The 27,781-nt window shown below is 50.1% G+C and overlaps 3 protein-coding genes across 9 annotated transcripts; 1 reads left to right on the top strand and 2 right to left on the bottom strand.

Moving 5' to 3' along the window:
* Positions 1-656: 656 nt before the first annotated feature.
* On the bottom strand, positions 657-15,139 carry SNX15 (sorting nexin 15). Of its 3 annotated transcripts, XM_066251970.1 has the most exons (9): positions 14,984-15,139; positions 10,101-10,172; positions 7,569-7,604; positions 7,232-7,352; positions 5,130-5,245; positions 4,862-5,030; positions 4,432-4,575; positions 1,294-1,551; positions 657-988 (listed from the first exon to the last, which is right to left on the bottom strand). In XM_066251970.1, the coding sequence occupies exons 1-9, from the start codon at positions 15,080-15,082 to the stop codon at positions 882-884; spliced, it is 1,122 nt and encodes a 373-aa protein (XP_066108067.1). In that variant the 5' UTR covers positions 15,083-15,139; the 3' UTR covers positions 657-881. The 3 variants fall into 3 exon arrangements, with proteins under 3 accessions (XP_066108067.1, XP_066108068.1, XP_066108069.1); XM_066251971.1 differs by lacking the exon at positions 10,101-10,172; XM_066251972.1 differs by lacking the exons at positions 7,569-7,604; positions 10,101-10,172 and having other exon boundaries at positions 14,984-15,137.
* On the top strand, positions 14,821-19,153 carry LOC136318896 (tol-Pal system protein TolA-like). 5 transcript variants are annotated; one of them, XM_066251980.1, is made up of 3 exons: positions 14,821-14,925; positions 16,672-17,001; positions 17,574-19,153. In XM_066251980.1, the coding sequence occupies exon 3, from the start codon at positions 17,576-17,578 to the stop codon at positions 18,170-18,172; it is 597 nt and encodes a 198-aa protein (XP_066108077.1). In that variant the 5' UTR covers positions 14,821-14,925; positions 16,672-17,001; positions 17,574-17,575; the 3' UTR covers positions 18,173-19,153. The 5 variants fall into 5 exon arrangements, with proteins under 5 accessions (XP_066108077.1, XP_066108075.1, XP_066108074.1 ...); XM_066251978.1 differs by having other exon boundaries at positions 17,556-19,153; XM_066251977.1 differs by having other exon boundaries at positions 16,672-19,153.
* Positions 19,154-21,890: 2,737 nt separating this feature from the next.
* Positions 21,891-27,768, bottom strand: ARL2 (ADP ribosylation factor like GTPase 2). Its single transcript, XM_066251982.1, has 5 exons — positions 27,615-27,768; positions 25,146-25,256; positions 24,897-25,059; positions 23,406-23,486; positions 21,891-22,377 (listed from the first exon to the last, which is right to left on the bottom strand). The coding sequence occupies exons 1-5, from the start codon at positions 27,677-27,679 to the stop codon at positions 22,243-22,245; spliced, it is 555 nt and encodes a 184-aa protein (XP_066108079.1). The 5' UTR covers positions 27,680-27,768; the 3' UTR covers positions 21,891-22,242.
* Between the last annotated feature and the right edge of the window lie 13 nt (positions 27,769-27,781).

Raw genomic sequence — 27,781 nt, 5'->3', positions numbered from 1 at the left:
CAGGCAAGCCCAGGGTTTTGAACCGGCAACCTCAGCATTTCCAGGTTGACGCATTATCCACTGCGCCACCACAGGTCAGGTGGAAACTACATTTTTGACCCCCAGGTATTCAAGCCTGCTGGTGTAGCGAGAAAGCAGCCACAGATGATACCAACTGAACGAGCCTGGTGTTCCAGTAAAATTGTATTTTTAGATACTTAAATTTTGTATCATTTTAACCTGTCACAGAACGTTCTTCTTTTGATATTTTTCAACTATTAAAACCTGTAAAAACTGCCTGACCTGTGGTGGCGCAGTGGATAAAGCGTTGACCTGGAATGCTGAGGTCGCCGGTTCAAAACCCTGGGATTACCTGGTCAAGGCACATATGAGAGTTGATGCTTCCTGCTCCTCCCCTCTTCTCTCTCTCTCTCTCTCTCTTTTCTCCTTCTCTCCTCTCTAAAATGAATAAATAAAGTCTTAAAAAATATATTAAAAAAAAAACACCTGTAAAAACCATTCCAACAAGCCTTACAAAAAAAAAAAAAAAGGTAGTGAGCCAGATTTGGCTGCAGGCCACAGTTTACAGACCCCAGCTCTAGAAGAGTAAAGAGAGTTTAATGACCAGAGGTACTACTCACATCAAGATAAACGGGGGGGGGGGGGGGGGGGGGGGGGAAGGGGGGGAAGGTGGGGGAAGTAGAGACAGGCAGAAGTGTGAGTGCCTGATTCCATACTGGTGGGTGTCGTTAGGGAACTGAGAAGTCATTATTGTTCATATTCTTGGTCCAGTTACATACAGAAATGGCCTCTGGAGTTATAAGAGATAGGGCCAGGCTCCCAGGAGAGGAGACGGGGTTGCTGGCAGTGCTGCAGCTTGAGTCCGGGGGAAGGGTCACTCCTCAGGGTGGGACCTGGGACAGGTGTAGGTGCAGGATTTCCTCCGCCCGCCTGAGGTACTCGGCTGCCTTCTTCTTCACTCCTTCCCGCCGGGCAGGCAGTGGGTCATCTGTGGAGAGAGAACGGCTCAGCTGAGTTACCTGGGTTCAGAACCCTGGTCTAGCACCTCATACTATTAATATATTTCACAAAGCATAGTTGGGTGTCTTTCCCCTTCCCTGGGGATCAGATCTATTCTCCCCATTTTACAAACAAAAACACTGAGGCTATATGAGGTCGAGAGACTGCCAAGGTTATATAGCTGGTCAGTGAAGAGTAATTCTCATCCTTGACTTGGTAGTTCTTCACTTTACCTTCCCTTCACTGTACCACCGGGACCCCAGGCCTGACCCTCCTCGCTCCAGTCCTGCTCACCTGGAACGCCCTGAAGCAGGATGTGCACGCCATCCCGGTAGCCCTGCAGCGCTGCAGGGTAGGCGCCTGCCTTCTCTTCCCGCAGAGCCTGGGTGATGAGTTCTGTGGCTTGGCTCAGATAGGCAGGGGTGGGCCCTTTTTCCTCATCCTCTTCCTCCTCCGGCCCTCCTGGCTCCCAAGGCTCCTGGTCCAGTCTCCCAGACTCTGCCTCCATTGCTGCCAGCTCACCTATGTGGGTCGGACTGGGGCCTGCACATTCTGAATCAGATATGGAGAACTCAGGCCAGACTGGCCCTTCCTTTCCTAGGGCCTGCTGCCCATCCCCAGACCTCTCTTGCCCATCAAGGAACCAAACCTGTCCCAGGTGGAGGGGAGGAGTGCCTGCCCGGACAATCCAGAAGATACTGTGCATAGCAAACTAGCCATGATCCATTTGATTCAGAGTTCATAAAAACAGCCTACCTTCCCAGTTCTTTCTTTAGGTACACATTAACATTTATTTGGAAGTTCTGGGTCACTGGTCCTACTTCCCTTCTGACTACAGTTGGTCTATTAATCCAAGAATTTCCTCCATAAAGTTTTTTTGTGTGTATGTGTTTTTTTAATTATTTTTATTTATTTATTCATTTTAGAAGGGAGAGAGAGAGAGAGAGAAAGAGAGAGAGAGAAAGAGAGAGAAGGGGGGAGGAGCAGGAAGCTTCAACTCCCATATGTGCCTTGACCAGGCAAGCCTAGGGTTTTGAACCGGCGACCTCAGTGTTCCAGGTCGATGCTTTTATCCACTGCGCCACCACAGGTCAGGCATCCTCCATAAAGTTTAACTGAAGGATGCTAGACTAGGTAGAAATACTCCAAGCCTTAGAATCTTAGAGCTTTTTTTTTTTTTTTTTAATTTATTTTTAATTTTTAACTTTATTCAGTTTTTTTGAGAGAGAGAGAGAGAGAAGGGAGAGGAGCAGAAAGCATCAACTCTCATATGTGCCTTGACCAGGCAAGCCCAGGGTTTTGAACCGGCGACCTCAGCATTTCCAGGTCGACACTTTATCCACTGCGCCACCACAGGTCAGGCCTTAGAGCTTTTTTTGAAGTTTTATAATTTCAGCTGAGCCCCCACACATGAAAATGCTGGGGAGTAGATATCCTTATATTCCTAAGAAAAGGGCTCACTGTATTCCCCAGGACTGGCAAAGAGTTGGTCGAACAGTTAGTTCCTCTGCGGATTATACAAAAGAAGACTAGTGCTCTGGTGAGTCTGTGATAAAAGGGCCTCTGAAGGGAAGGTGCAGGAGCAGGAAGCACCGTGGCACAGCACTGGCCTAGAGATGGAAGGGTGGGTGTCGCTCCAACCCCAGCCAAGTGGCCCCGTGAGCAGACCGGGGGCCTCCTGCGGGATGGGAAGATGACATCTCCTGTCCCAGCTGGACCTGCAGCCCTCCGTGTTGCCAGCGGAGCAGAGGCAGAAGCATTTTTGGGATGCCCTCATACTTGAGTTCAAGGGTTTGGTGTCTGTGGTGAAGAGAGACAGTGCCACTCTTCCTGGAGAGTTCCGACGGGGAGAGGCTTGCTGGGGCGTGCCCACAAGAGTAGAGTAAGATGAGGCAGCATCTGAACAAACAGCAGTTCCTGGCTTTGAGGTCATGGCTTTGTGAGTATTCCCATGCGCCAAGGGAACGTCTCATGGGAACCACCTTGGAGGAGTCCTGATAGGTTTCTGTCTCGGTATCTGGGCACCTGGCACCCCAGGCTGAAGCAAGGTGGGGTACTTGTTCACTTGCCTCTCAGAGCTGGGTACATTAGTCTCAGTGACACCACCCCCTTGCCTTTCCCCTCCAATTCCTTCTTCCTCCTCCCCAGCCTTGGAGGGGTTGGAGGACGGGGGGGCATAATTAGAAGGAACAGAAGAACTCTCCTCATACTCCTGGTCACTATGGCCCCTGGTGCTGGGCTCCCAGTCAGGCCTGAGTGGGGCGCGGTGGCTGGCACTGAGAGCCAGAAGAGGTACCATGGTCCTGATTTGGATCAGAGCCATGGGTGAGAGAGCTCAAAGCCTGAAACTGATCAGAAAGCTTCTGGTCTGCCAGGAGGTCAATAAAAGGTGAAGGAGAGAAGCCGACAAAATGGGCTGAGGGAGACTGTTGAGGAATGAACAAAATGAAGCTGATTCATGATGATCCCAAAGTGAAATCGGCCCTTTCAACACCCCAGCTGCAGCAACAGTAGAAACTCAGAGAACTTCACAATGAAGAGACCCAGTGTCTCAGAGCCTGGGACTGTCAGGTCCCCGGATCTCAGTGCCAAGAGCTCAGGACCTGGACCTCCATGGGGCACCTTCCATCTTGATGCCCCTGTATGACAGCAGCTGCTCCAGGGCCTTCCCCTGTGATCTCTGAGCCCAGACCTGACCCTCCCTTGACCAACAGGATCTACAGCCAGACCTTGAGCCAGCCAGGAAACCCCTACCTGGATCTTGCCACTCAAACCCTCCCAAAGCAGTGCAACCCCTGCTCATTCCAGAACTTTCTCAGGGAGAAGATTGCATCACAGGAAGTAGCTTATTTCATTCTTCCGTGTTTACTCATTGTACAGGGCCATCCAGCATGCCAAGCCCTGGCACAGAGTTATGACACCTTCTTCTAATTCTTATTGAAACTGTCATTACTCAGAGAGGGCACCTTTCTCAGATATTTTTCTTTTTTTCCTTTTTCTTTCTAGGAGAGGAGGGGAGACAGTGAGACAGACTCCTGCATGTGCCTGGACTGGGATCCATCTGGCAACCCATGTCTGGGGCCGATGCTTTAATCATCCAAGCAATTTTTAGTGCCGGAGGCTGACACTCAGACCAACAAGCTATCCTCAGTGCCCAGGGCCAAGGCTCAAACCAATCAAGCCATTGGCTGCAGAAGGGGAAGAGGGAGAGAAGGGAGAGAGAAGCAGATGGTCGTTTCTCCTGTGTGCCCTGACCAGGAATCGAACCCAGGGCGTCCATGCGCTGGTCCGATTTTCTATCTACTGATCCAGCTGGCCAGGGCCCTTTCTCAGATTTATACAGGCAGCACAGGCTAGCTGGAGGCTCTGCCTGCCTCCCTGCCCTGAAGGATCTTCTGCCCAGCCCTCCCTCCGATTTTCCCAGCTTATTACCTTCCTTGGAGAAGGGGTCGAAGAGGGCGAGCTCAGCCTCAGTGAGGGGGCCTTGGGCAGGGGAACTAGATGCCTCTTCGGTGCTCCCACAGTTAAAGAGAAGATCCAGGGCCTCCTGGGCAGGGCTGGATGGCAGGGGGTCTGCTGAGGAATAGATCATTGGGGACATTCATGTCACAGCTTTCCAAATGGAACTATCACCGAATCCTTGCAGCACCATGGGCACAGACAAGCCCATTCTGAGGGTCTATGCCCATTTTACAGATGATGACATTGAAGCCTAGACGCCTTTGTGCAGCGCTCCCGGCAGGTTAGAGGTAGAGGAGTGGGAACATATCCCAGGCTTTCAACTAAGATTACTGGGGAGGGCCTGTGCCCCCACCCCACTCTGCTCCCTCCGGCCTTGGCTTTCTCCCCAAGCCCAATGTACCTGGCACCTCCAACACCTCAAGGCCCCTCTTCTCCGCAGGGAGTGGCTGGGGCAACCAGGACTCATCAGGTGGTGGCTGGGGCTCCTCAGGGGGCGGTGTGGGGATCAGAGGGGGTGGCAGGATTTGCAGGTCCCTGGACACCTGGGAGGGCCGCGTTACCTCCCCACCCTGCAGGAGAGAAAGATCAGCCAGTAGGAGTCACAGGGTCCAACTGGTGGGCAGGAAGTTTCCCAGGTGCCAGGGAGAGGGACCAGCAGGCACACATACCCGGAAGAACTCTTTGAGTTGGGGGCTGTTGTTGAGCGCAGGGATGTGCACAGTGAAGCGAAGCAAGTCCTCTGCCCCCTTCCGCCGCTCCTCAATCACTGAGGCTTCGAACCGGCCTGCAGCCCCCAGGAAAAGGGGCAGGAAGAGAAACAGTGACTTCCAGGGCCTCTGGTCCCTAGGCCACTTTTTTTTTAGTCTTTTTTTTTAATTGATTTTTAGAGAGAGAGAGAGAGAGAGAAGGGGGAGGAGCAGGAAGCATCAACTCCCATATGTGCCTTGACCAGGCAAGCTCAAGGTTTCGAACCGGCAACCTCAGTGTTCCAGGTCAACGCTTTATCCCACTGCGCCACCACAGGTCAAGCCCTAGGCCACTTTTCCTTGTTCTGTCTGAGAGGATCTGAACAGCGCTTTGTCTCCTCCCCAATCTCCCAGTAATCTTCCATGACTCCTCCTGGAGTTGGGGTGCTTGCAGGAAGGGACCAATCTTCCTGTTCATCTGTTTACCACATGTTTATTGAACATCTACTATGTGCTAGGTTTACAAGGTGAATGAGAGAGAAGCAAGGTCTCTGCCCTCATGGATACCATATCCCAGGGGGAGGCAGGCAACCAACAAGAAACAAAATAATTTCAGATGCCTTTGATGTAATAAGGAGGAAAGTAAGGCCCAGGGAGGGGAAGTGACTTACCCAAGGTCACAGAGCAAGTAGCCCCCCCCCCTTTTTTTACAATATCACTGTTCCGTTCTAGGTATTGTCTAACTCTGGCAGTCACTCTGCCTGGGGAAGCAGCCTGCTGCTCTCCCCACTGCCTGGCACACCTGCCAGCAGCAACCTTCCCCTTGCGACAGAATAGCTCATGAGTCCAGAGAACCAACTACTGATCTACCCTGTCCAACAGAAACAGACGGTGTAACTTATAATTTTCTAGTAGCCACATTAAAAAGTAAAAAGAAACAGGTTAATTTTAATATTTTCTATTTAACCCAATATAATTCAAATTATTCTCATCTGAACAGATAATCAATGCATAAAGTGCTGAGATATATTTTTGCGTGTGTGTCTGTGACCCAAACAGTACGTCATACTCTAGAGCAGGGGTCCCCAAACTTTTTTCACAGGGGGCCAGTTCACTATGCCTCAGACTGTTGGAGGGCCGGACTATAAAAAAAAACTATGAACAAATCCCTATGCACACTGCACATATCTTATTTTAAAGTAAAAAGACAAAACTGAAATAAATACAATATTTAAAATAAAGAACAAGTAAATTTAAATCAACAAACTGACCAGTATTTCAATGGGAACTATGTTCCTCTCAATGACCACCAATGAAAGAGGTGCCCCTTCCAGAAGTGCGGCGGGGGCCGGATAAATGGCCTCAGGGGGCCGCATGCGGCCCGCGGGCCGTAGTTTGGGGACCCCTGCTCTAGAGCTTCCTAGCCACACGTGGCTGGTGGCTGCTGTTTCCGCACAGGGTGAGTCTATAGGAAACATGGGCTTGTGGGTAGGAATTCTGGTTCTGCCACTTACAGATGCAGCCCCTTCACTTCCCTGAGCCTCAGTTGCCTCATCTTGAAAACTGGGCTAAGGAGGACAGGAATGTTAAAGGGTCTCCATCTGTAAAATGCCATTTCTAAGGACCCTTCCAGCTCTCTGAAATGTCTTTGTTTTTTGTTTGTTTTTGAGAGAAAGGAAGTAGGGGAAGAGAAAGACAGAAGAGAGAGAGAGAGAGAGAGAGAGAGAGAGAGAGAGAGAGAGAGAAGCATCAATTCGTTGTTCCACTTAGTTGTGCCATTGATTGCTTCTCATATGTGCCTTGACTGGGGCTTGAACCGGCAACTTTGAGGGTTGAGCCAGCACCCTTGGGATTCAGCCGACACCCTCAGGATCAACCTTATGTTCTTGGGATCAAGCTGTCGACCCCAGGATGGAGCTGGTGACCTCGGCATCCCTGGCGACACTCTACCCACTGAGCAATCAGCCAGGGCTGAAATGTCTACAGGGAGTGTCAGTCCCTGTCCATCCAGCCCCCACCAGCAGAGGTCCCCTTTGCTCAACTCCTCAGCCATCTTTGGCCTGAATGCCTAGCTCAACACTCACCAAACACTTGGGCGCGGGGGAAAGCAGGGAACTCCTCCAGGCGGCGGAAGAGGTTGCGGTGGGTGTAGGCCAGGTCTCCGTGCAGCTTGCGGAAGTCGCTGTACCGCTTCCAGACCACCACCTAAGAGGGACGTGAGCCTTGACTGGGCCTGCAATGGCGGGAAGTGACCTTCCTCACCCCCAGCCTGGCCCAGGGTGTGTGTATTAGGGTCGCAGCACCCTTTTTCTCAAGGCCAGAGAAGAACAGGGGCGGGTCTCCTCAGAGTAACCGGCTGTTCCTTTTCTGTTTCCAGATCTGGAATTGGGGAATGGTCCCCTTTCCGCCCAGGAGCCTCACCTCTTTGACATCCTCTGGGTCTCTCTTTGAGATGAACTGAGGAAGAAAGGCAAGAACCAGGTGAGACCAGAGACTGACATCTGACATCCCATCACCCTGTGACATCCTGGGATGCCCCAGCGTCCCAGATATTACACACCCACCAAGAATGGCTAAAATCACAGGCCCCTCCAGCACTCCCTCAAAGGGGCAGTGGCCACTGGTCACTGGCCACTGATATCAGGTATCCTGGCTTAGCCCTTTGAGTAGTGAGTTTTTTCATGTTCACTGACCCCCGGGAGTGTTTGTTTTTAAAAAAAAAAAAAAAAAAGAAATCAGTCCCAGTTCCAGTTTTATTAACTTAAAATCATGTTTGTTTAATATCCAATTTATGGAAACAAAAAGAACATATATTTGCCTTTTCTTAATGTTGCCTTACACATTTTAAAAATAAATCGATCGTACTCTGGATGGTCAGGAGGCACAAGGACATCCGTGCACGTCTGTACTATTCAAAGGGTTGAGACTTTGCGTGTAACTTGGGGCAGTTTTTCTATCATGCGTCTCAGTTTATTCATTTATCAAATGAGATCCCTGCCATTCCTCCTGAAACCAAAGAACCCGAGGTCTCTAAAGAACGAGGTTCTGCCCCAGGAGCCCCAGCTTCCTAAAGAAGGAGGCTTCCGTGGACGATCACTCCCGGGCAGAGAAGAAACCATCACTGGGTTTGTGACCCCTGGACCAGCAGACAGGGGCCTGAGGTAGTAAGAAAACTCCATTTTCACTGTTATGTTCATAATAGTTTAAAAGTAACAACCTATGTCTTATAGTACATAGTATTCAAAGTAAAAGAAACACATTTTAAAAACCATTGAAGAATAGATACCTAATAAAGGACTTATATCCAGAATATATAAAGAATGTCTACCACTCAATACTGACAAGGAAATACAGACAACCTGACTTTAAAAATTGGGCAAAACAGCTTTGGCCAGTGGTACAGTGGATAAAGTATTGTCCTGGAGCGCCGAGGTTGCCAGTTCAATCCTGGGGTTGCTGGCTCGACCCTGAGGTCACCAGTTTGAGCCCCAGGTCAGGGCATGTATGAGAAGCAATCAATGGTTACATAACTAGCGGAACGAATTAATGTTTCCGGCAAAATACTTGAACAGGCATGTCCCACAAAAGAAGACACATGAATGGCCAGTAAGATTATTAAAATATATTCAACACCATTTGTCTTCAGGGAAATGCAAATACTCCGATGAGATATTACACACCCACCAAGAATGGCTAAAAATTAAGATGTTGATGATACCAAATGCTGAGAAGAATGGGAGTATAAAATGGAATAAACACTTTAAAAAATTGGCAATTTTGACCCTGGCCGGTTGGCTCAGCGGTAGAGCGTCGGCCTGGCGTGCAGGAGTCCCGGGTTCGATTCCCGGCCAGGGTACACAGGAGAAGTGCCCATCTGCTTCTCCACCTCTCCCCTCTCCTTCCTCTCTGTCTCTCTCTTCCCCTTCTGCAGCCGAGGCTCCAATGGAGCAAAGATGGCCTGGGCGCTGGGATGGCTCTGTGGCCTCTGCCTCAGGCGCTAGAATGGCTCTGGATGCAACAGAGCGACACCCTAGAGGGGCAGAACATTACCCCCTGGTGGGCATGCCGGGTGGATTCCAGTCAGGCGCATGCGGGAGTCTGTCTGACTGCCTCCCCGTTTCCAGCTTCCGAAAAATGGAAAAAAAAAAAATTGCCAATTTCTGGGAAAGCTACACAAATGCCTATCATATGACTCAGTAATTCCACTCCTAGGTATATACCAAGGAGAAATGAGTGCATGTGTCCATAAGAAAGACTTGTACATGTATGTTCATACAACTTCACACATAAAAACTAACAAATTTTTAGAAACAACCCAAATGTCCAACAACAGAAGAATGAATAAAGAAATAGTGGGATAGCTCTGGCCAGATGGCTCGGTTGGTTAGAGCATCGTCCTGAAGCACAGAGGTTGCCAGTTTGATCCCTGGTCAGGGCACAGACAGGAACAGACTGATGTTTCTGTCTGTCTCTCTCCCTTTCTCTCTCTCTAAAATCAATAAAACAAACATGAAAAAATGCTGGTATATTTCATATAATGGATAACTACCCAACAATAAAAAAGAATAAACTACTTATATATGCAAGACGGATGAATTCCAAAAACATTATATTGAGTGAAAGAGCTCAGACACAAAGAGAACCTGCTGTGCCAATGAGGTTAAAAAACAGGTAAAAGCCTGACCTGTGGTGGTGCAGTGGCTAAAGCGTCAACCTGGAAACACTGAGGTTGCCGGTTCAAAACCCTGGGCTTGCCTGGTCAAGGCACATATGGGAGTTGATGCTTCCTGCTCCTCCCCCTTCTCTTTCTCTCTCTCTTTCTCTCTCTCTCTCCCCTCTCTATAATGAATAAATAAAATCTTTAAAAAACCCCAAAACAAAAAATCTAAAAATCTAAAAAAACCCAAAACAGGTAAAAGCACACATTGTGGCAGGAGTCGTGACGGTGGTTACCTCTGTAGGAGGACTATGATGGGAAAGGTGCAAAGAAACTTTCTGGGTGATGGAAATGACTGTCTCTTTCTCCTAAAAAGAGGGAGAGAGAGAAACAGGAGACAGGCAGGAAGGGAGACAGATGAGAAGTATCAATTCTTCGTTGAGGTATCTTAGTTATTCATTGATTGCTTTCTCATATGTGCCTTGAGCAAGGGGCTACAGCAGAGACAGTGACCCCTTGCTAAAGCCAGCGACCTTGGGCTTCAAGCTAGTGACCTATGGGCTCAAGCCAGTGACCATGGGATTATGTTGATGATCCCACAACTCAAGCCAGGGACCCCACGGTCTAACTGGAGAGGTTATGCTCGAGCCAGATGAGCCCGTGCTCAAACTGGTGAGCCTGTACTCAAGCTGGAAACCTCAGGGTTTTGAACTTGGGACCTCAATGTCCCAGATCAATGCTCTATCTACTGCACTACCACGGGTCAGGTGGAAATGTCTATATCTTGATCTGAATGGTGTATGCATAGATGTTTACATATGTAAAAATTATTAAGTTGTATACCTAAGATTTGTGCCTGTTACATCATGAAAATTATGTTTCAGTTTAAATAATTTAAAGGCCCTGCCCAGATGGCTCAGTAGATAAAGCCTTAATGCAGCGCATCAGAGGTCTCGGGTTCAACCCCCGGCCAGGGCACATATGAGAGGCAATCAATGAGTGCACAACTAAATGGCACAACTAAGTTAAACGAATTGATGCTTCGCACTCTCTACCTCCCCCTCTTTTTATCTCCCTTCCTCTATCTCTCTCTCAAATCAATAGAAAAATTAAAAAACGAAACAAAACACTTTAAGCCTGACCGGTGGTGGCACAGTAGATAGAGCATCAACCTGGAATGCTGAGGTCTCCAGGTTGAAACTCCAAGGTCTTTGGCTCGAGCCTGGGGCCACTGGCTCAATCTTAAAGTTGCTGGCTTGAACCTGAGGTTGCTGTTTGATCCCAGGTCAAGGCATGTATGAGAAGCAATCAATGCACAACTAAGTGGAACTATGAGTTGAGGCTTCTCTCTCTCTCTCTCTTCCTCCCTCCTCCCCTCCCTTTTTCTTCTCTCTCTCTCCCTTCCTCTATCTCTCTCTTTAAAAAACATTTTTTTAAAGATGAAACAACAAAAAATTGAGGAATATCAGCAAGTAAAAAAAAGCAAGGTGCAAACTACCACTTACTGTGTGTAAGTAATAATAAAATGGGTATTTACCTTTGCTTTTCTTTTTTGTATTTATTCATTTGAGAGAGAGAGAGAGAGGAAGGGAGACAGAGAGAGAGAGAGAGAGAGAGAGAGAAGGGGAGAGGAACAGGAAGCATCAACTCCTATATGTGCCTTGACCAGGTAAACCAGGGGATTCGAACAGGCGACCTCAGTGTTCCAGGTCAACACTTTATCCCCTGTGCCACCACAGGTCAGGCTACATTTGCTTTTAATTTAGAGTTTATTTGCAAGGATAGATAAGAAACTAGCTGCCTGACCTGTGGTGGCGCAGTGGATAAAGCGTCGACCTGGAAATGCTGAGGTTGCCAGTTCGAAACCCTGGGCTTGCCTGGTCAAGGCACATATGGGAGTTGATGCTTCCAGCTCCTCCCCCCCCCCTTCTCTCTCTGTGTCTCTCCTCTCTCTCTCTGTTTCTCTCTCTCCTCTCTAAAATGAATATATTAAAAACAACAACAACAAAAAAAACTAGCAGCAGTGGTTCCTATGAAGATGACAAATGGGGATAAGGGAGGGAAAATTATTTCTCTTTAAAAGTTATAAAAGTAGGCCCTGGCTGGTTAGCTCAGTCGGTTAGAGTGTCATCTGGAAATACCAAGGTTGTGGGTTTGATCCTCAGTTAGGGCACATATATGGGAAGCAACCACTGAATGCACAACTAAGTGGAACAACAAATAAATGCTTCCCTGTCTCTCTAAAATCAATCAATAAATTTAAAAAAGTTATGCCCTGGCCGGTTGGCTCAGCGGTAGAGCATCGGCCTGGCGTGCAGGAGTCCCGGGTTCGATTACCGGCCAGGGCACATAGGAGAAGCGCTCATCTGCTTCTCCACCCCCCCCCACCCCCCGTTCCTCTCTCTCTCTCTTCCCCTCCCGCAGCCAAGGCTTCATTGGAGCAAAGATGGCCTGGGCACTGGGGATGGCTCCTTGGCCTCTGCCCCAGGCGCTAGAGTGGCTCTGGTCGTGGCAGAGCTACGCCACGGAGGGGCAGAGCGTCGCCCCTGGTGGGCGCATGCGGGAGTCTGTCTGACTGTCTCTCCCCGTTTCCAACTTCAGAAAAATACAAAAAAAAAAAAAAAAAGTCAAAAGATTTATGGGATGTTACAGTCCTACGACATACACCTTTCCTTCCCCACTCTGCAGGGACTTTTTTTTTTTTAAGAAATTTATTTATTTTGTGTGTGTGTGTGTGTGACAGAGAGAGAGGGACAGATAGGGACAGACAGACAGGAAGGGAGAGAGATGAGAAGCATCAATTCTTTGTTGTGGCACCTTAGTTGTTCATTGATTGTTTTCTCATATGTGCCTTGACTGGGGGCTACAGCAGACCAAGTGACCCCTTGCTCGAGCCAGCGACCTTGGGTTCAAGCTGGTGAGCCTTGCTCAAACCAAGTGAGCCCGCGCTCAAGCTAGCAACCTTGGGGTCTCGAACCTGGGTCCTCTGCGTCCCAGTCCGACGCTCTATCCACTGTGCCACCACCTGGTCAGGCGGGACTTTTTAATTGTATTTTTAGACATGAGGAAGGCATTCTAAAGACTTGGGGAAAGCTTATTTTAAACATCTAGGGTTTGCCCTTATGAAAGTGTCTTTATATTTCTGCTCCACTTTAATAGTTACTACTGCACCAGTTTCAAAGTTGCCTACTTCACATTCTAAAGGTACAGGAAAGTTTACAGTGAAGTCTTTCCCCAACCACTTCTTGTACTTCATTCTATAGATATTCTATTATACTGTTTCTCTTTTATTTATTTTAAATTTTTATTTACTGACTTTTAGAGAGAGACGGAGAGAGTGGAACATTGATTTGTTCCACTTATTCATGCTGTCATTGGTTGATTCTTTTTTTTTTTTTCAGAGACAGAGAGAGAGTCAGAGAGAGGGATAGATAGGACAGATAGGAACAGACAGAGATGAGAAGCATCAATCATCAGTTTTTCGTTGCGACACTTTCACTTTAGTTGTTCATTGACTGCTTTCTCATATGTGCCTTGACTGTGGGCCTTCAGCAGACCAAGTAACCCCTTGCTCGAGCCAGTGACCTTGGGTCCAAGCTGGTGAGCTTTGCTCAAACCAGATGAGCCCACGCTCAAGCTGGTGAGCTCGGGGTCTTGAACGTGGGTCCTACTGCGCCACCGCCTGGTCAGGCATTGGTTGATTCTTGTATGAGCCCTAACCAGAGATCTAACCCGCAACCTTGGCATGTCTGGACGAGGCTCTAACCAACTGAGCTAGGCCAGGGCCAATTTTTTTTTTTTTTAATTTATTGACTTTAGAGACAGAGGAAATAAGGGAAAGAGAAAGAGAAACATTGATTTGTTGTTCCACTTATTTATGCATTCATTGGCTGATTCTCATGTGTGCCCTGACCAAGGATGGAACTCTCTCAACCTTGCTATCTCTGGAAAACACTCCAACCAACTGTACTACCTGGCCAGCGCCTATACTGTTTCTATTGTTATTATTATTGGGCCAGGCTGGTTGCTTAGGGATAGAGTGTTGGCCTGGCGTGCATTCATCCTGGGTATGACCCCGGTCAGGGCACACATGAGAAGCGACCATCTGCTTCTCTTCCCCTCGCTCTCCCCCCTCTCCCTCTTCCCCTTTTGCAGCCAGTGGCTCCATTGGTTCTAGTGTCTGCCTCAGGCGCTGAGGATAGCTAGGTTGATTCCAGCATTGGCTCCAGACCCAGGTAGGAGGGTTGGGGGATTTGCCGGGTGGATCCCAGTCGGGGAGCATGCGGGAGTCTGTCTGCCTCCCCTCCTCTCTCTTAAGAAGTAAATAAATAAATAAGAATAAACTCTTGCCCCCGCTGGGTAGCTCAGTTAGTAAGAGCATCGTCCCATTTTGCCAAGGTTGCAGGTTCCATCCTGGTCAGGGCACGTACAAAAAAATCAACCCATGCTAAGTGAAACAAGTTGATGCTTCTCTTTCCCTACCCCCTCTTCCTCTGACTCTCAAATAAAAATATTTTTAAAAAATGCCAGTGAATGCAGAAATAAGTGGAAAATCGATGTTTTTCTCTCTCCTTCTCCCTCTAAAAATCAATAAAAAATAAAAATTAACAATTGACTGGCCTGTGGTGGTGGAGTGGATAGAGCGTGGAATGCTGAAGTCGCTGTTGGGAACCCTGGGCTTGCCTGGTCATGGCACATACCAGACACAACTACTCACTGTCACTGTCCCCTCCGTTGGCCCCCGCCCTCCTTTCTCTGTAAAATCAATAAATAAATCTAAAAAATAAGTGAAAATTAACAATAAACTCTTTAAGGGGTATTTATGTAAATGAACAAAAAACAAAACTTACTCTGAGAGATTGGAGAACTAATATTTGGGTTGAGATTTTATGTTAAAGAAATTCACGGCTTGATACCGAGACATCACACTTTGGGCGTGGGTACCCCAACTCGCAGGTCCTGGAACTGCAGTCCACACCCTTTTAAGAGTACAACGCCCTCCCATGGCCCCGCCCCCTGAAGGCTAAGGAGGCAAACGAAGGCTCGCCCCTAAATCTCTCTTTAAAAGGGAGATCTATTTGTCTTCCAAAAAGGGAACTTACAGCAGCGACCTGCCTTAAGGTAAAACACGGCCCCTCTCTTGTTAAAAGGGTAAGGTCCCCCCTGGGTGCCACCTCACCTGCGCGGTCACTTTGTACTCGGTATAGCCCTTGGGGTGGGTCCTGGGCTCAGAAACTGTGTAGTGTCGCAAGAAGTCGTCCTTCGCCTGACGGAACATGGCAACCCAGCTGGGGCGGAGCTGACCGCGGGCCTCCGCCTCTTCCACGCCGCGCCCGCGCCCGCGCCCGCGCCCGCCCCTCCGGGTCAGCCGCTACCAGTCCCGGCCTCTCCCAGGCCTGCGCCCAGCTTCCTCGGCCTAGGGAGCTGGTCGCAAGTGACAGCGCAGTTCTAGGTCCCAAGGTGCGGCCAAGGGAGCGTCTAAAAAGGTCTCGGTCGTTGGTAAAGCGTAAACTAGGTGATTTGAGGCTAAGGATTGGGGAAGTTGGATCACTCATTTCTTTTTTCTTTTTTTGTGGTAGAGACAGAGAGAGTCAGAGAAAGGGACAGATAGGGACAGACAGACAGGAAGGGAGAGAGATGAGAAATCAATTCTTTGTTGTGGTTCCTTAATTGTTCATTGATTGATTTCTCATATATGCCTTGACTAGGGGGCTACAGCAGGCTGAGTGACCCCTTGCTCGAGCCAGCGACCTTGGGTTCAAGCTGGTGAGCTTTGCTCAAACCAGATGAGCCCGTGCTCAAGCTGGCGACCTCGGGGTCTCGAACCTGGATCCTCCACATCCCAGTTCAACGCTCTAGCCACTGCGCCACGGCCTGGTTAGCCTGGATCACTCATTTCTGCCTAGTGATCAGGCCCATCCCATCGAAGCGTAAACCCTCATCATACGTCATCAAACGACTTCTTCTCTGCTTCCCCATTCCCTTTCATCCATTCACCCAATTTTTATTGTGTCTGATATTTGCCTGAGGTACCTAAATTATTTTCTTGTCTCCCTCCACTGGACTCCCTAATTCATGTTTTCTGGATGAGTTGAGGGGGAAACAAAAAGAACTGGAGAGAAGCACGCTGGTGTCATGGGCTCTGAAGTGGCACTTCTTACTAGCTGTATGACTTTCACATAACTACTGGAACCTTGGGTTTCTCATCCTTAGAGTGGGGGCATACATTTTTTAATTTACTGATTGATTTGAGAGAGAGAGAGAGAGAGAGAGAGAGAGAGAATACCGACTTGTTCCACCCATTTATGCACTCATTGGTTGAATCTTGTATGTGCCCCAACTGGGGATTGAACCTGCATCGTTGGCCTATGGGGGAAAATACTCTAAGGTACTGAGCTACCAGGGAGGAGTTTTTTTGTTTTTTTTTTTAAGCAAGAGAGAGTGAGAGAGAGACAGGCAGGAAGGGAGAGAGTTGAGAAGCATCAGTTCTTTTTGTGGCACCTTAGTTGTTCATTGCTTTCTCATATGCACCTTGCTGGGGGTGGTAGGGTGGGAATCCAGCAGAGCGAGTCACCCCTTGCTCAAGCCTGCGACCTTGGGCTTCAAGCCAGAGACCTTTAGGCTCAAGCCAGCGACCATGGGGTCATGTCTATGATCCCATGCTCAAACTGGTGAACCCGCACTCAAGCTGGGGAGCCTGTGCTCAAGCTGGGGAGCCTGTGCTCAAACTGGCACCCTCAGGTTTCGAGCCTGGGTCCTCTGCGTTCCAGGCGGAAGCTCTATCCACTGCGCCACCTCCTGGTCAGACGAGGGGATATTTATTATAGAATCTACTACAGTGATGTTTATTTTTTTCTTTTATCTTAGTGGCACCAGATCTCCGTTTGGAGGTAGTTCTCCAGTTTCCTTGCCCCAGGTCCCAGGTGGGATTGAGGGATTCTCTCTTGAGGCCTTGAACCTTGAGTGAGGACAGAGGGCACAGTGCCTGGCAAGGGGACCAACTTGTTCCTGGAGTACATGTTAGCTGTGGGTTGGCTGCCCAGTGTCTGAAGCACTGTTTTCCAAGCCTGCATGTCCCATTTCCGTTGGGATGCTGTGAGTCCCCAGTGCCTGTCCAAGAAATGTCCTTTTGACTGAAGGCAGTTGTACTATGCATCTGGGGCAGGCCATCGAAAACCCTGACAGTGGGTGAAGCAGGTAAGCACTCCTGGCCACTCCTGTTACCAGAATTCAGATGTGTGGGCACTGTCTCCAGAAAGAAACACAAAACAAAATCCCGAGAAGGCCAGGAAAAGCAGCCAAGATGGCGGAGTACTGAGTGAGATGCCAGTTTGTACAGAGTTTGTATCTGGGATAAGGAAGGAAATGGGGAACTGAGGAGAATAAGGCTGTTGAGCTAGAAACCTTTGATTCTAGGAAACTCGGATAAATCGGTAGCTTTGTGAGCACTGAATGTGACTGGGGTTTTGGAGCCCAGTGTGTATTTTTACTTGCCCGCCGGGTGCAAGCTAGATTAAAGACTATGGCCCACCAGTTTTTGGCTCCATGGTTTCTTTACCGACTGTCCGAATCCAATGCGAACCTGCATGAGCCAGGCTGCTATGATAGTGGCCCTGGCCCTGCCTGCTGGCTTTACATTTGGCGTAGTCTGTGGCAGGATTCGATACAGATCGGCAAGGAGCCTTTGAGTGGTGGAGTAGAGGACTGGCTAGTGTTAGGGTTCCCCATGGCTGTCCTTTTGGGGATTGTAGGCTGGCTGACTTTTACAGCCATGTGTGAGGAAACTGAGAGCTCTGTGGAAGAGGCTGCCCGGGACCTGCAAGCCGAGCAGCGGAAGGAGTTGGAGCAAATGCAGGAGAAACAGATGCTGACCCTGGAGCTGGAGGAAATGCTGGAGGAGGAGGCCAACCAGGTGTTCGAGATTCTCCTGGAAATGGAGCAAACGCTGGAGGAGGATTCAGAGGTTCGTGAGTTGCAGCTTGCCCTGGATGTTGCAGAGAGCCAGCAACGACAGGAGGCCAGGGCTGGGGCTGAAGCTGAAGCTGAGGCTGGGTCCGGAGCTGCAAGGTCTGTGGAGCAGAAGGCAGCGGCAGATGGAGGCTCGAGCCCGGCAGCCGGAGCTGATGTTTTCAGTCCCTCTTTGGAGGATGAGGAGAATCGGACTGGAGTTGCAATCCGCAGTCTCCAGAAGGTGAAAGCGCAGCTGGAAGGAGCACCTACTTCGGCCCTGGTAGGTCTGCGATTTTGGGAAATAGGGCTGGACATGCTTTCCGGAGCAGAGATGGAAATGCTGACTGCCATTGCCACGTGCCCCTCTTTGGGACAGTGTAAAACCTGCCAGGATGGCAGGAATGAGGGGGGTGGCTGATGACCCATGTGCGTGGACTGATTTCCTGGACTACGACCGGAGTGGGCATTGGCTCCTTTGTTGGATGGACTTACGGATTATGGATTTTGGACAATGTGAAATACCCTGATTGGGGTAGAGGGTGGCTTTTCTGGAAGCACTCCCCTGCCCCGGGAAACTTCCCATAGGCCGAGGACATTTTGCGCTTTGGGCTAAGTGCTCAGAGACTGGTGAAGTGTACCTTTGTAATTGTTGAAACTGTATGATTTTTGCTGTTGTAATTTGTGTAATGTTCTAATTTCCTTGCACAGGGATACCGGTGGTATAGATTGTGGGTAGTAAAGTGAGCATAGGGGTGGATTGTTGGGCAGATAAAATGTATTATGCTCACTTTGTTAAAGATAACAGGAGGAGGCCGTCACTCAGGTGATATTAATGTGTGTTGGGGTGGGCTAAAGGCAGGCAGAATCCTTTAGCCTGGGGCTTGGTTTTGGGATTAAGCCTTTCCTACCCTTTTTGATGTAGGGCGGTACAATCCTATCATGCCTCAGAGGGTGACTTTGTATTAGAGACTTCCCTGTTTTGTATATTGGATTAAGGGTTTGGATTTCTACACTATAAAATGGGGACGGAATGAGAGTTTGGCTCTTGGTTCCTGAGGTTAGCATGAGAGAGCAGAGAGAATAGAGCCAGCAGCGGGAGGAGGCCACGTGGAGAAGGCCAGGAAAAGCAGCCAAGATGGCGGAGTACTGAGTGAGATGCCAGTTTGTACAGAGTTTGTATCTGGGATAAGGAAGGAAATGGGGAACTGAGGAGAATAAGGCTGTTGAGCTAGAAACCTTTGATTCTAGGAAACTCGGATAAATCAGTAGCTTTGTGAGCACTGAATGTGACTGGGGTTTTGGAGCCCAGTGTGTATTTTTACTTGCCCGCCGGGTGCAAGCTAGATTAAAGACTATGGCCCACCAATAAAAAAAAAAAAAAAAAAAAAAAACAACAAAATCCCAAACCAGACTCTTGGAAGCTCAGAAATGAGTTAGGAGATGTTCAGGAAGAGGCTGGGATGGGGTGGTGTTCCTCACACTATATATATATATATCAGCGTTCCTCTAAAACCCTTTAGACATGGCTCCTCCTGCTCTCCAAATCTCTCTGAGCAAGGCTGTGGCTCCAGTTCTTTCTCTCACCCATCATTACCTCCCCTTTCTGACCCAGCAGCTCCCAATTGCCCTCCTTCAGAGTGTCTTTCTTCCTGATCCCTCCAAATTTTTTCCTATCTGGAGAAGCCTCTGGCCTTTTCCAGATTGCCAACTCTACCAGTTCCATTGCTAGAAGCAAACAGAAGAGTGTCCGAAGCAGGCAGGGAGGGAAAAGCTGCCAGTGCACAGTTGCAGGGGACTGCTCCGCACATTCGCACTGCTGCCTGACCATGATGCACTTTCTGCCATTGCTCACACTTCGCATCCATAGGCTTTTGTGATGAGTGTAATAACTTTGTTATTTTCTTGTATCTAACCATGCATTATTCACATGTTAAATAAAAAATGCTGCTTACTAAGGGCCCCCAGGAGGATTTGAACAATGGGGTGACTCACCTGGATGCCTGAGTTCACATTGGTTGGATATGCTTGGCTCCTAGTTCATATAATAGTTAGCATTATCCAGTGCTTAAGACACAAAAGGTACCCACCTATTTGGTCCTCATCTCAACCATAGGAGGTAGATGCCATTATCTTTCCACAGGTGTGGAAACTGAGGCACAGATAGGTTAGGCAACTTGCTCAGCATCACCCCGTGAGTGGCAGAGCTGGGGGGTGTTCAGTCAGCAGAAGATCTGGGAGTGTGGGGTCTGCAGTATCTGTCTCGCACACCACGTTGAGGAACTGTTGATGTTCTTTAAAAACATTTTTTTTATTTAAGTGAGAGGAGGGGAGATAGACAGATTCCTGCATGCACCCCAACCAGGTTCCACCTGGCAACCACCATCTGGGGCCAATGCTCTGCCCAGCTGGGGCCCAAGCTTGCAACCAAGCTATTTTTAACACCTGAGGCAGAGGCATCACAGAGCTATCCTCAGTGCCCAGGGTCAACATGCTCAAATCAATCGAGTCATGGCTGTGGGAAAGGAAGAGAGAGAGAAAGAGAAGGGGGAGGAGAGGAGAAACAGGTGGTCACTTCTCCTGTGTGCCCTGATCAGGAATTGAAACCCGGACTTCCAATGCCAGGTTGACACTCTACCACTGAGCCAACCAGCCAGGGCTGACAGTTGATGTTCTAGGTAATCCACCCAACACCCATTTCTCTTCTTTTACCCTAACAGAGTCCAGATTTTGCACAGTTCTCTACCCCTCCAGGAAGATCCTAGTTCTAGTTTAGGAGTAAATCCAGTGTTCCTTCCTTGACTTTCCCTTGGAAAAACTCCCCTCCCCTCATTAGATACATAGATATCACACACTCACCCCCATTTGAATTTCAATCAGAGAGAAAAACTGAAAACAGCCCTGGCCAGGTGGCTGTGGATAAAGCATCAACCAGGTGCACTGAGGTCATGGGTTCAATCCCTGGTCAGTGCACGTAAGAGAAGCAATCAATGAGTGCACAACTAAATGAAACTAAGTGGAACAAGCTGATGCTTCTGTCTTGCACGCCCTTCGCATCCCTTTCATATCAATGGGAAAACAAAACTAAAAACAGTTAGTAGGGCATATTGGCTAAGTGTGCTGGGTCCAAATCCCAGCCTTCTCCACTTCTGAGTTGGGTGGCCTTGAGCAACTCATGTAACCTTGCAGGGGCTCAGTTCCCATATAAAGGGGATACTGAGAGTCTATTGCTTAGGGTCATTCTTAAATGTGACAGTAAGTAACAAGTACGAAATACTTCCAACAGAACCCTGCAGAGTAAGCAGCTGCTGCTGGGACCACAGCAAAGGGCCCTGTGAAAATAGCTATCTGTCCCGCCACCCTGGGTGGCCCTGGTTCCTATCCTTTCCCAGACTGGCCCCTGCTTCAGAGAGTGCCCTATAACTTTCAGGCAAGTTCCCTACCTGGCTCTGCTTTTGGTTAGCTAGCCCTGGCTGAGTCTTCAGCCTTTCCTATTTCCCAAAAGCCCTTGCTCTTCATTCCTGTCATGTGATCCCCTCTGCTTGAACCAATGCTGCCTCGTATGGTGTGCAGCTGTCCAATGCATGAGGGTTCCTGGCTGCGACGGGAAGTTGGGAGCTGAAATTCAGCCCATGTTCCATTCACTAAGCTGTGAGCCTGATGTGGGTGTGTACCCTTTTTTCTAATGCATACCTCTGAGGGTGGCAGCCACTCTGGTCAAGTGTCCCCTCTCCTCCATCCAGAGAACTTCTACTCATCCTATACTCCCAGCTTCAATGTCACCTTCTCTGGGAAGCCTGCCTGGACTCTCCCCAATGGCATTAACTGCAGCCCAGTCCGATGCTTCTATCCCCTGCACGTTCCTTAGACTCTGACTGAAATGGTCTGTCCCTTCCTTCCCCACTGCGGGCTTTAGGCGGTTTCTAAAGCTGTTGAGCCTGACCTGTGGTGGCGCAGTGGATAAAAGCATCGACCTGGAATGCTGAGGTTGCCGGTTCAAAACCTGCACTTGTCTGGTCAAGGCACATATGGGAGTTGATGCTTCCCGCTCCTCCCTCCTTTCTCTCTCTCTCCTCTCTAAAATGAATAAATAAATAAAAATTTAAAGCTGTTGAATCAACAGAGGCCTCAGACAGGAATCAGGACAAGGAACAGTTTACTATCACAGCTGAGCAAGGGGTGAGTCCCACAGCCTCAACAGCAGCAGAGGCAGGCCCCCCAGCCCCTCCCAGCCCCAGCCCTGGCCTATGGGCACAGCAGTGCAGGTGGGCCAGGTCGGGAGCCAGGCTGACAGCCAGGGTGGCAGCCCGTCCACCATGGGAGCCGGCTGGCCCTCGAGCAGCAGTAGGCGGCAGCAGCAGGTTACAGAGGCAGACAGGGGGTGTTAGCTGGGCTGGCTGATTCCCATTCCTCGTGGGTGGTGCTTGGTGAGGGCGGGAAGGGGGAAGCCCCCCCCCCTTGGGGCTGTGAGGTGGGGGGATCTGGAGTGGCTCATTCGGCTGTGAAGATGCGGCTGGAAATGTCATCCAGGAGCCAGTCGATGCCGGGCAGCAGGTTGTCCCCGGTGACAGCGCTGCAGCCCTGGATGCACCAGTGGTGGCTGCGAATGGAGTCCAGCTCCAGGACCTGAAAGGGCGGAACGTGCTGTTGGGGTCCAGGGACCCAGCCTGCCTGCAGCTCCTTTCTTCTCCTGGCCCAGGGGAGACCCACACCTCCTGCCCTGGGAAGCTTCCCTGGGTCCCTGGTGAAGCTGTCAGCCCTCAAAGGCACCAGGCTCTCTGTCACTGTCATGCCAGCACTACACCTTAGGAAGAAAACCGCCAGGAAGTCTTCCAGGCCTGTTAGGATCCAGGCATGCGCTGTAGGCCCTACAAATGTCCTCTCATCCATTCCTCCCAAGGCCACACTAGCTAGGGACTGTGCTGGCCATTCTACCAAGGAGTAAACTAAAACTCAAGAGAGGTTAAGCAACCTGCCTAAGGTCAAACAGCTAGTACCCTGCAGAACCAAGATCCCAACCCGACTTTCACACTCTAGCACGGAAGCCTTAGAACGATGGTTAGATTCTGGGGTCAGGTAGGCCTGTGTAAATCCTGGATTGTCTACTTTCGGGCTCTGTGACCTTGGGTGAGTCACCTAGCTTCTCTAAGGCTGCTTCGTCATCTGTAGAATGATTGGTTCCTGCTTGGTGAGGCTGCTGTGGGAACTGCACGGCTGAACCATGCAAAGAGCCGCGCACACAGAGAGCTCTCACTAAGTGCTGTTATCCTGTGGAATGACCTCATTCCGGTCTTCCTTCTCCCAAGCTGAGACCACTGCTCTGACTAATCACTGAATCTCCAGTGCTCAGAGTAGATTCTGCCACCCAGCAGAGGCTCACTAATGCTTTTCAAATAAATTAACAGCCTGCCCCGTGGTGGCGCAGATGGAGTGTCAACCTGGAATGCTTAGGTCGCCAGTTCACAACCGCAGGCTTGTCTGGTCACGGCACACACAAGCAGCAACTACTATGAGTGGATGCTTCCCGCTCCCCCCACCCTTTCTCCTTGCTCTAAAAGCAATAAAAATAAAATAATTTTAAAAATAAAATTAAAATAAATTAACAAACACATGGTTCTTTTCCTCCATGAGCCAGTGCCAAGGCCTAAACTCACCTCACGGATGGCATTAGAAGACAGTGCTCCAGGCAAATCCTGCTTGTTAGCAAAGATGAGGAGGGTGGCTCCAGCCAGGCGCTAGGGGGGAGAAACAGGAGGGCATGGGGGCTCAGAGGGCAGCCTGACTTCTCATCTAATCGCCCAGAGCACCTGGAGTCAGAGGCCAACCTGGAAAATCAGGGCAAGGCACCAGGGTGCGGGGAGAGGCCCAGGTGGGGAAGGCAGTGTGGACACTGCTTTTGAGGCCTGGCACACATGGGGTGGAGGGAGCCCTGGGCCAGGGCAGGGCTCTGGTCCTACTATAATCACTACCCAGTGGCCACCTTTCTCCTCCATGTCTGTTTCCTCTTACATAAACAGGGAAGGGGTGATGGACAAGATCCCAGAGCCCACTGTGATTCTAGACTGTTCCATCTGATGAAGTGACATGCACAAAGAATGTGTGACTGTCCCAGAGGCCATAAGGTCTCCCAGAAATGCCCTTTTCCTTTCCATGTTCATGGAGCCCCTCAACTGTCCCACTGCCCTGACTGGCCTCTCTGCTTCTAATTCCAGTTATTTCCTTATATGTGTTTCGTGCTGGGAGTTGCTCCATGTGGATGGGTGAATCTAGCCCAGGCCTGGGTATTTGATCTCACTGGACCTGCTCGACACCCCCGGGAGGTGGCTACCATTATACCAGATGATCATATGTCCCTGTGTGCCCAGGACAGCCTGTTTATGCCTGTTGTCCCCTCATCATTATTAACAACTCCCTCTTTCACTCTCAAAAGTGTAGTAACCTGGATTAATCCTGGAACAGAAAAAGGATATTAGTGGAAAATATGGTGAAATCCCAATAAAATCTGTAGTGTTTTAAGAGTAACTTCCCAGTGTTAACTTCTTGGTTTGGACAAACGTATAGCGACTATGTATGATGGTAACAATGGGGAAGCAGCGTGAAGAATACATGGGGTCTCTCTTCGCTATCTTTGCAACTTTTCTGGAAATCTAACATTTTACTTTAAAAAAAGTGTTTTGACCCAGACAATAAATTATAAGATCACCCTAATTATAATGCTCATCTTAGAAAAGTGGAGATTCATAGAGGTTAAGTGCCTTGCCTGAGGTCACACAGCGAAGAGTCTGACTGCTGAGCCAGGCGCCACTGCCTCCCTGAGCTTCACACACTGTCCTGCAGTCATCCTCCCTAGAGCCCGACTGCAGGTGGGCACACGGAAGCTCAGGGTGGTGAAGCAGTGACATCACAGGATGTGAGCCCAGACTCGGTCCCCAGCATGACCTGCTTGCGGCACCGTGGGCCTCCCTGGGTCAGGTATCAAGGTTGTCTCTGCCTCCCCAGGGGTGCTGGGAACATGGTGAGGACCCAGGGAATCTGCTGAGGAAGGTGTCCACATGCCCACATATGTGCATCAAGTCCTGGGGCCTGGATGCTGGTGGAAGCCCGGCTCCCACCCCTCTTCCGGCTCAGCCAGGCCCCCTGCCCACCTCCTCCACCAACAGGCTCTGGAGCTCCCGCTGGCAGTCCTGCATGCGCTGGCGGTCGGCGCTGTCCACCACCCAGATGAGGCCATCAGTGCACTCGAAGTAGTTCCGCCAGTAGGACCGCAGGGACTTCTGGCCCCCAACATCCCAGATGTTCAGCTTGAATCTAGGCAGGGAGCAGGTTCAGCCTGGCCGCTTCCCACCCCTCCCCGCCCTGCTCTGGGCCGGCCCACCCGCAGGTGCCCTACTCACCCCCGGTGCTCCAGGGTCTTGATGTTGAAGCCCAGTGTTGGGGAGATGGTGTCAATGTCTTCCCCATTGAACTTCTTGAGTATAGTTGTTTTGCCAGCATTGTCCAGGCCACTGGGGCATGCCAGGTTAAGGAGAAACCCTCATACTCTGCAAGGTTGTGGACACTGTCACATGCCCTTCTTAGGTGACAAATCATTTCCTGCTAGGTATCAAAATCACTTGAGCACATGGCTGACCCACAATCAGCCCATGATTAATGTGGAAGTATCAAGAAACAAGTATCTTATCATCTCCTACTGACCAGTCTCCTTAATTTACTCCCTAGTATTTATTGAATGCCTACTAAATGCCGGCCCTCTTCCGGTGCTGGGCGGACTCTGGAGTCAAAGTCCTGTCCTTGTGCACCTTAGTTTCTAGAGCAGAGGTAGTCAGTCGAGTGCAAACAAATGAGAAACAGGTCCAGACAGATCCTGGTGAGTGTTAGAAATATAATGAAGAGGTTTTCGGAGAGGGCCACCGGAAGAGCTGCCTTTAGCTCAGGTGCCAGCGAAGGCCTCTCCGAGGGTCTCGGGCTGAGGCCCAAACTACAAGGAGCCAGCTTTTTGAAGGACTGGGAAAAACATTCTAGGCAAAGGGAACAGCAAGAGCAAGTACTACAGGCAGGCATCCTCACCTGTTTCTGGAATATTCCAAATCTTTTGCTGCTAAGTGAGTGCAAACACGAGTTCATCAGCAGCAAAAGAGAACCATCTCTTCTTTCTAACACTTAGGGGGACTTGCAGTTGGAATGGGGGCCCAGACCCTGGTCTCAGCAGCCCTGCTCACCTGACCTGAGCAAGAGACTAAAACCAGTGACGTAGGGTGACAGAGACCCTCTGCTGAGACCCCGCCCTGGCCCCTGATAATTGGCCACTGATTATCCACTTCCCCCAACTCCATCATCCACATCTCCTCCACTGAACCGTTCCCCTCTAACAAACTCTGTGGTGTCTCTCCCGCCTTAGAAGCAGCAAACAACATCCTCTCTCTATTCCTCTCCCCCTTACTCCTTTATTCCTTAACAGCAAATTTCCTCAAAACTATTTCCATCTCGCCTCCAATTTCTGTTAATCCTGCTCTTTCTTGAGCCCATGAGGCTTTTGCTCCAACTGTGTCTCTACAACTACTCCTTTTTTTTTTTTAAGACTTTATTTATTCATTTTTAGAGAGAGAGAAAGAGAGAAGGGGGAAGGAGCAGGAAGAATCAACTCCCATAAGTGCCTTGACCAGGCAAGCCCAGGGTTTTGAACCGGCAACCTCAGAGTTCTAGGTCGATGCTTTATCCACTGCGCCACCACAGGTCAGACTCTACAACTAGTCTTGCCAAGGTCAGTTTCTGGAGACCTCCCCACTTGAGTTCCTCTTTCCAAGAGTGTGCACTTGCTGTTCCCTTTGTTAAAAAGAAATATTCCCAGATATCCACGTTTCATCCCTCACCTCCCAGTCTTCAGTCAACTGTCACTTTTTCAATGGCGACCCTCTTACCACCTTAAACTGCATTCTCCACATAGACTATATACCTTCTCATTTACTTTGTTAACATCTTTCTCCCTCCCTCACTACAGAATGCTCAAGAAGGCAGGGGTTGTTTTGTTTTGCTGTTCTACCCCAGCCCCTAGGACAGTGGCTAGAACACAGTAGGCGCTCAATAAATATTTTTTGGATGACTGACTTCTCTTCTTCTGCCTTCCTCAGGGCTCTTCAAAACAGACAGGATGTGAACACTATTTTTGAGTTATTCGCGTACGTAAATATTTCCTCTCCCTGCTAGGGGAGCTGGGGGAGAGGGCAGCCCAGCTCTTGGATCGCAGAGTCCCCCCATGGGACCTGGGACAGCGAAGGGCCTATTAATGGGACTCGGAAGGTGGGCCAGACCCTCAGGCCTACGCGCCTCCAGCCGCGAGAGCAGCGACGGGCCGTGCGGCAGCAGAATCGCCAGCCGTTGGACCCACCCGCGAACGAACCCACGCGGAGCCTTCACCCGCCTCTCCCGGGAGGTGAGGGCGGGGACGCACGCCCCCAGGAATCCGACCTTGAGGGCGGGGCCCGAGTCAGGCCCCCTCCGACCCGGGGTAGGAGATCAGAGCGGAAGGCAGCGGCGCCGCGGTAGGACCGGACCGAAGGGTGGTGGTGTCCGGGTCACCTCCGGACCCCACCCCTCCCCCTACATTGGGACACCTGGTCTGGCCGGTGCGCCTTCAGGCCCACAGCTTTGGCCTTGGGAACGGCGTCTCCCCGCCCCGAGCCAGTGGTGCGGCCTCCCGCCGGCCCCCTGCCATAAGTGATTGGTAGGGCTCACGTGCCTGACGCACAATGGGCAGTTGGGACGGGCCGCCCGGCCGTGCACGCCACACCCGGTAGAGGGCGCCTAGCACCGCCCGCCCGCCGGGGCCCCCGCTACCCTGGTGGCTCCGGCGTCCGGGAAGATACAGCATGAGCAGTCGGAGCTCCCGCTCTTTCTGCTTCATCTTCTTCAGGATTGTGAGAAGGCCCATGGTCCTCGTAGCCCCCTCCTGGCTGCTGTTTCTTTCTAGTCCCGGGACCCCTCTCCCTCTTCCTATTGGCTGTTACGCCTACCGACGCACAGCCGATTGGCT

The sequence above is a fragment of the Saccopteryx bilineata genome, chromosome 1, assembly GCF_036850765.1.
Source record: "Saccopteryx bilineata isolate mSacBil1 chromosome 1, mSacBil1_pri_phased_curated, whole genome shotgun sequence".
NCBI lineage: Eukaryota > Metazoa > Chordata > Mammalia > Chiroptera > Emballonuridae > Saccopteryx > Saccopteryx bilineata.
This window is presented reverse-complemented; position numbering and strand designations above follow the sequence as displayed.

Excerpts from the sequence above, each read along its gene's own strand:
- SNX15 (XM_066251970.1), bottom strand. The coding sequence starts at position 15,082 with ATGTTCCGTCAGGCGAAGGACGACTTCTTGCGACACTACACAGTTTCT. Across the intron at positions 7,605-10,100 it reads ATCATAGTCCTCCTACAGAG|TTCATCTCAAAGAGAGACCC; the intron begins GTAACCACCGTC and ends TTTCTTCCTCAG. Across the intron at positions 5,246-7,231 it reads CCCCCGCGCCCAAGTGTTTG|GCCGGTTCGAAGCCTCAGTG; the intron begins GTGAGTGTTGAG and ends TGGGGGCTGCAG.
- LOC136318896 (XM_066251977.1), top strand. The coding sequence starts at position 17,327 with ATGGCCCACCAGTTTTTGGCTCCATGGTTTCTTTACCGACTGTCCGAA.
- ARL2 (XM_066251982.1), bottom strand. The coding sequence starts at position 27,679 with ATGGGCCTTCTCACAATCCTGAAGAAGATGAAGCAGAAAGAGCGGGAG. Across the intron at positions 25,060-25,145 it reads AAGACCCTGGAGCACCGGGG|ATTCAAGCTGAACATCTGGG; the intron begins GTGAGTAGGGCA and ends CTCCCTGCCTAG. Across the intron at positions 23,487-24,896 it reads AGAGCCTGTTGGTGGAGGAG|CGCCTGGCTGGAGCCACCCT; the intron begins GTGGGCAGGGGG and ends TCTCCCCCCTAG.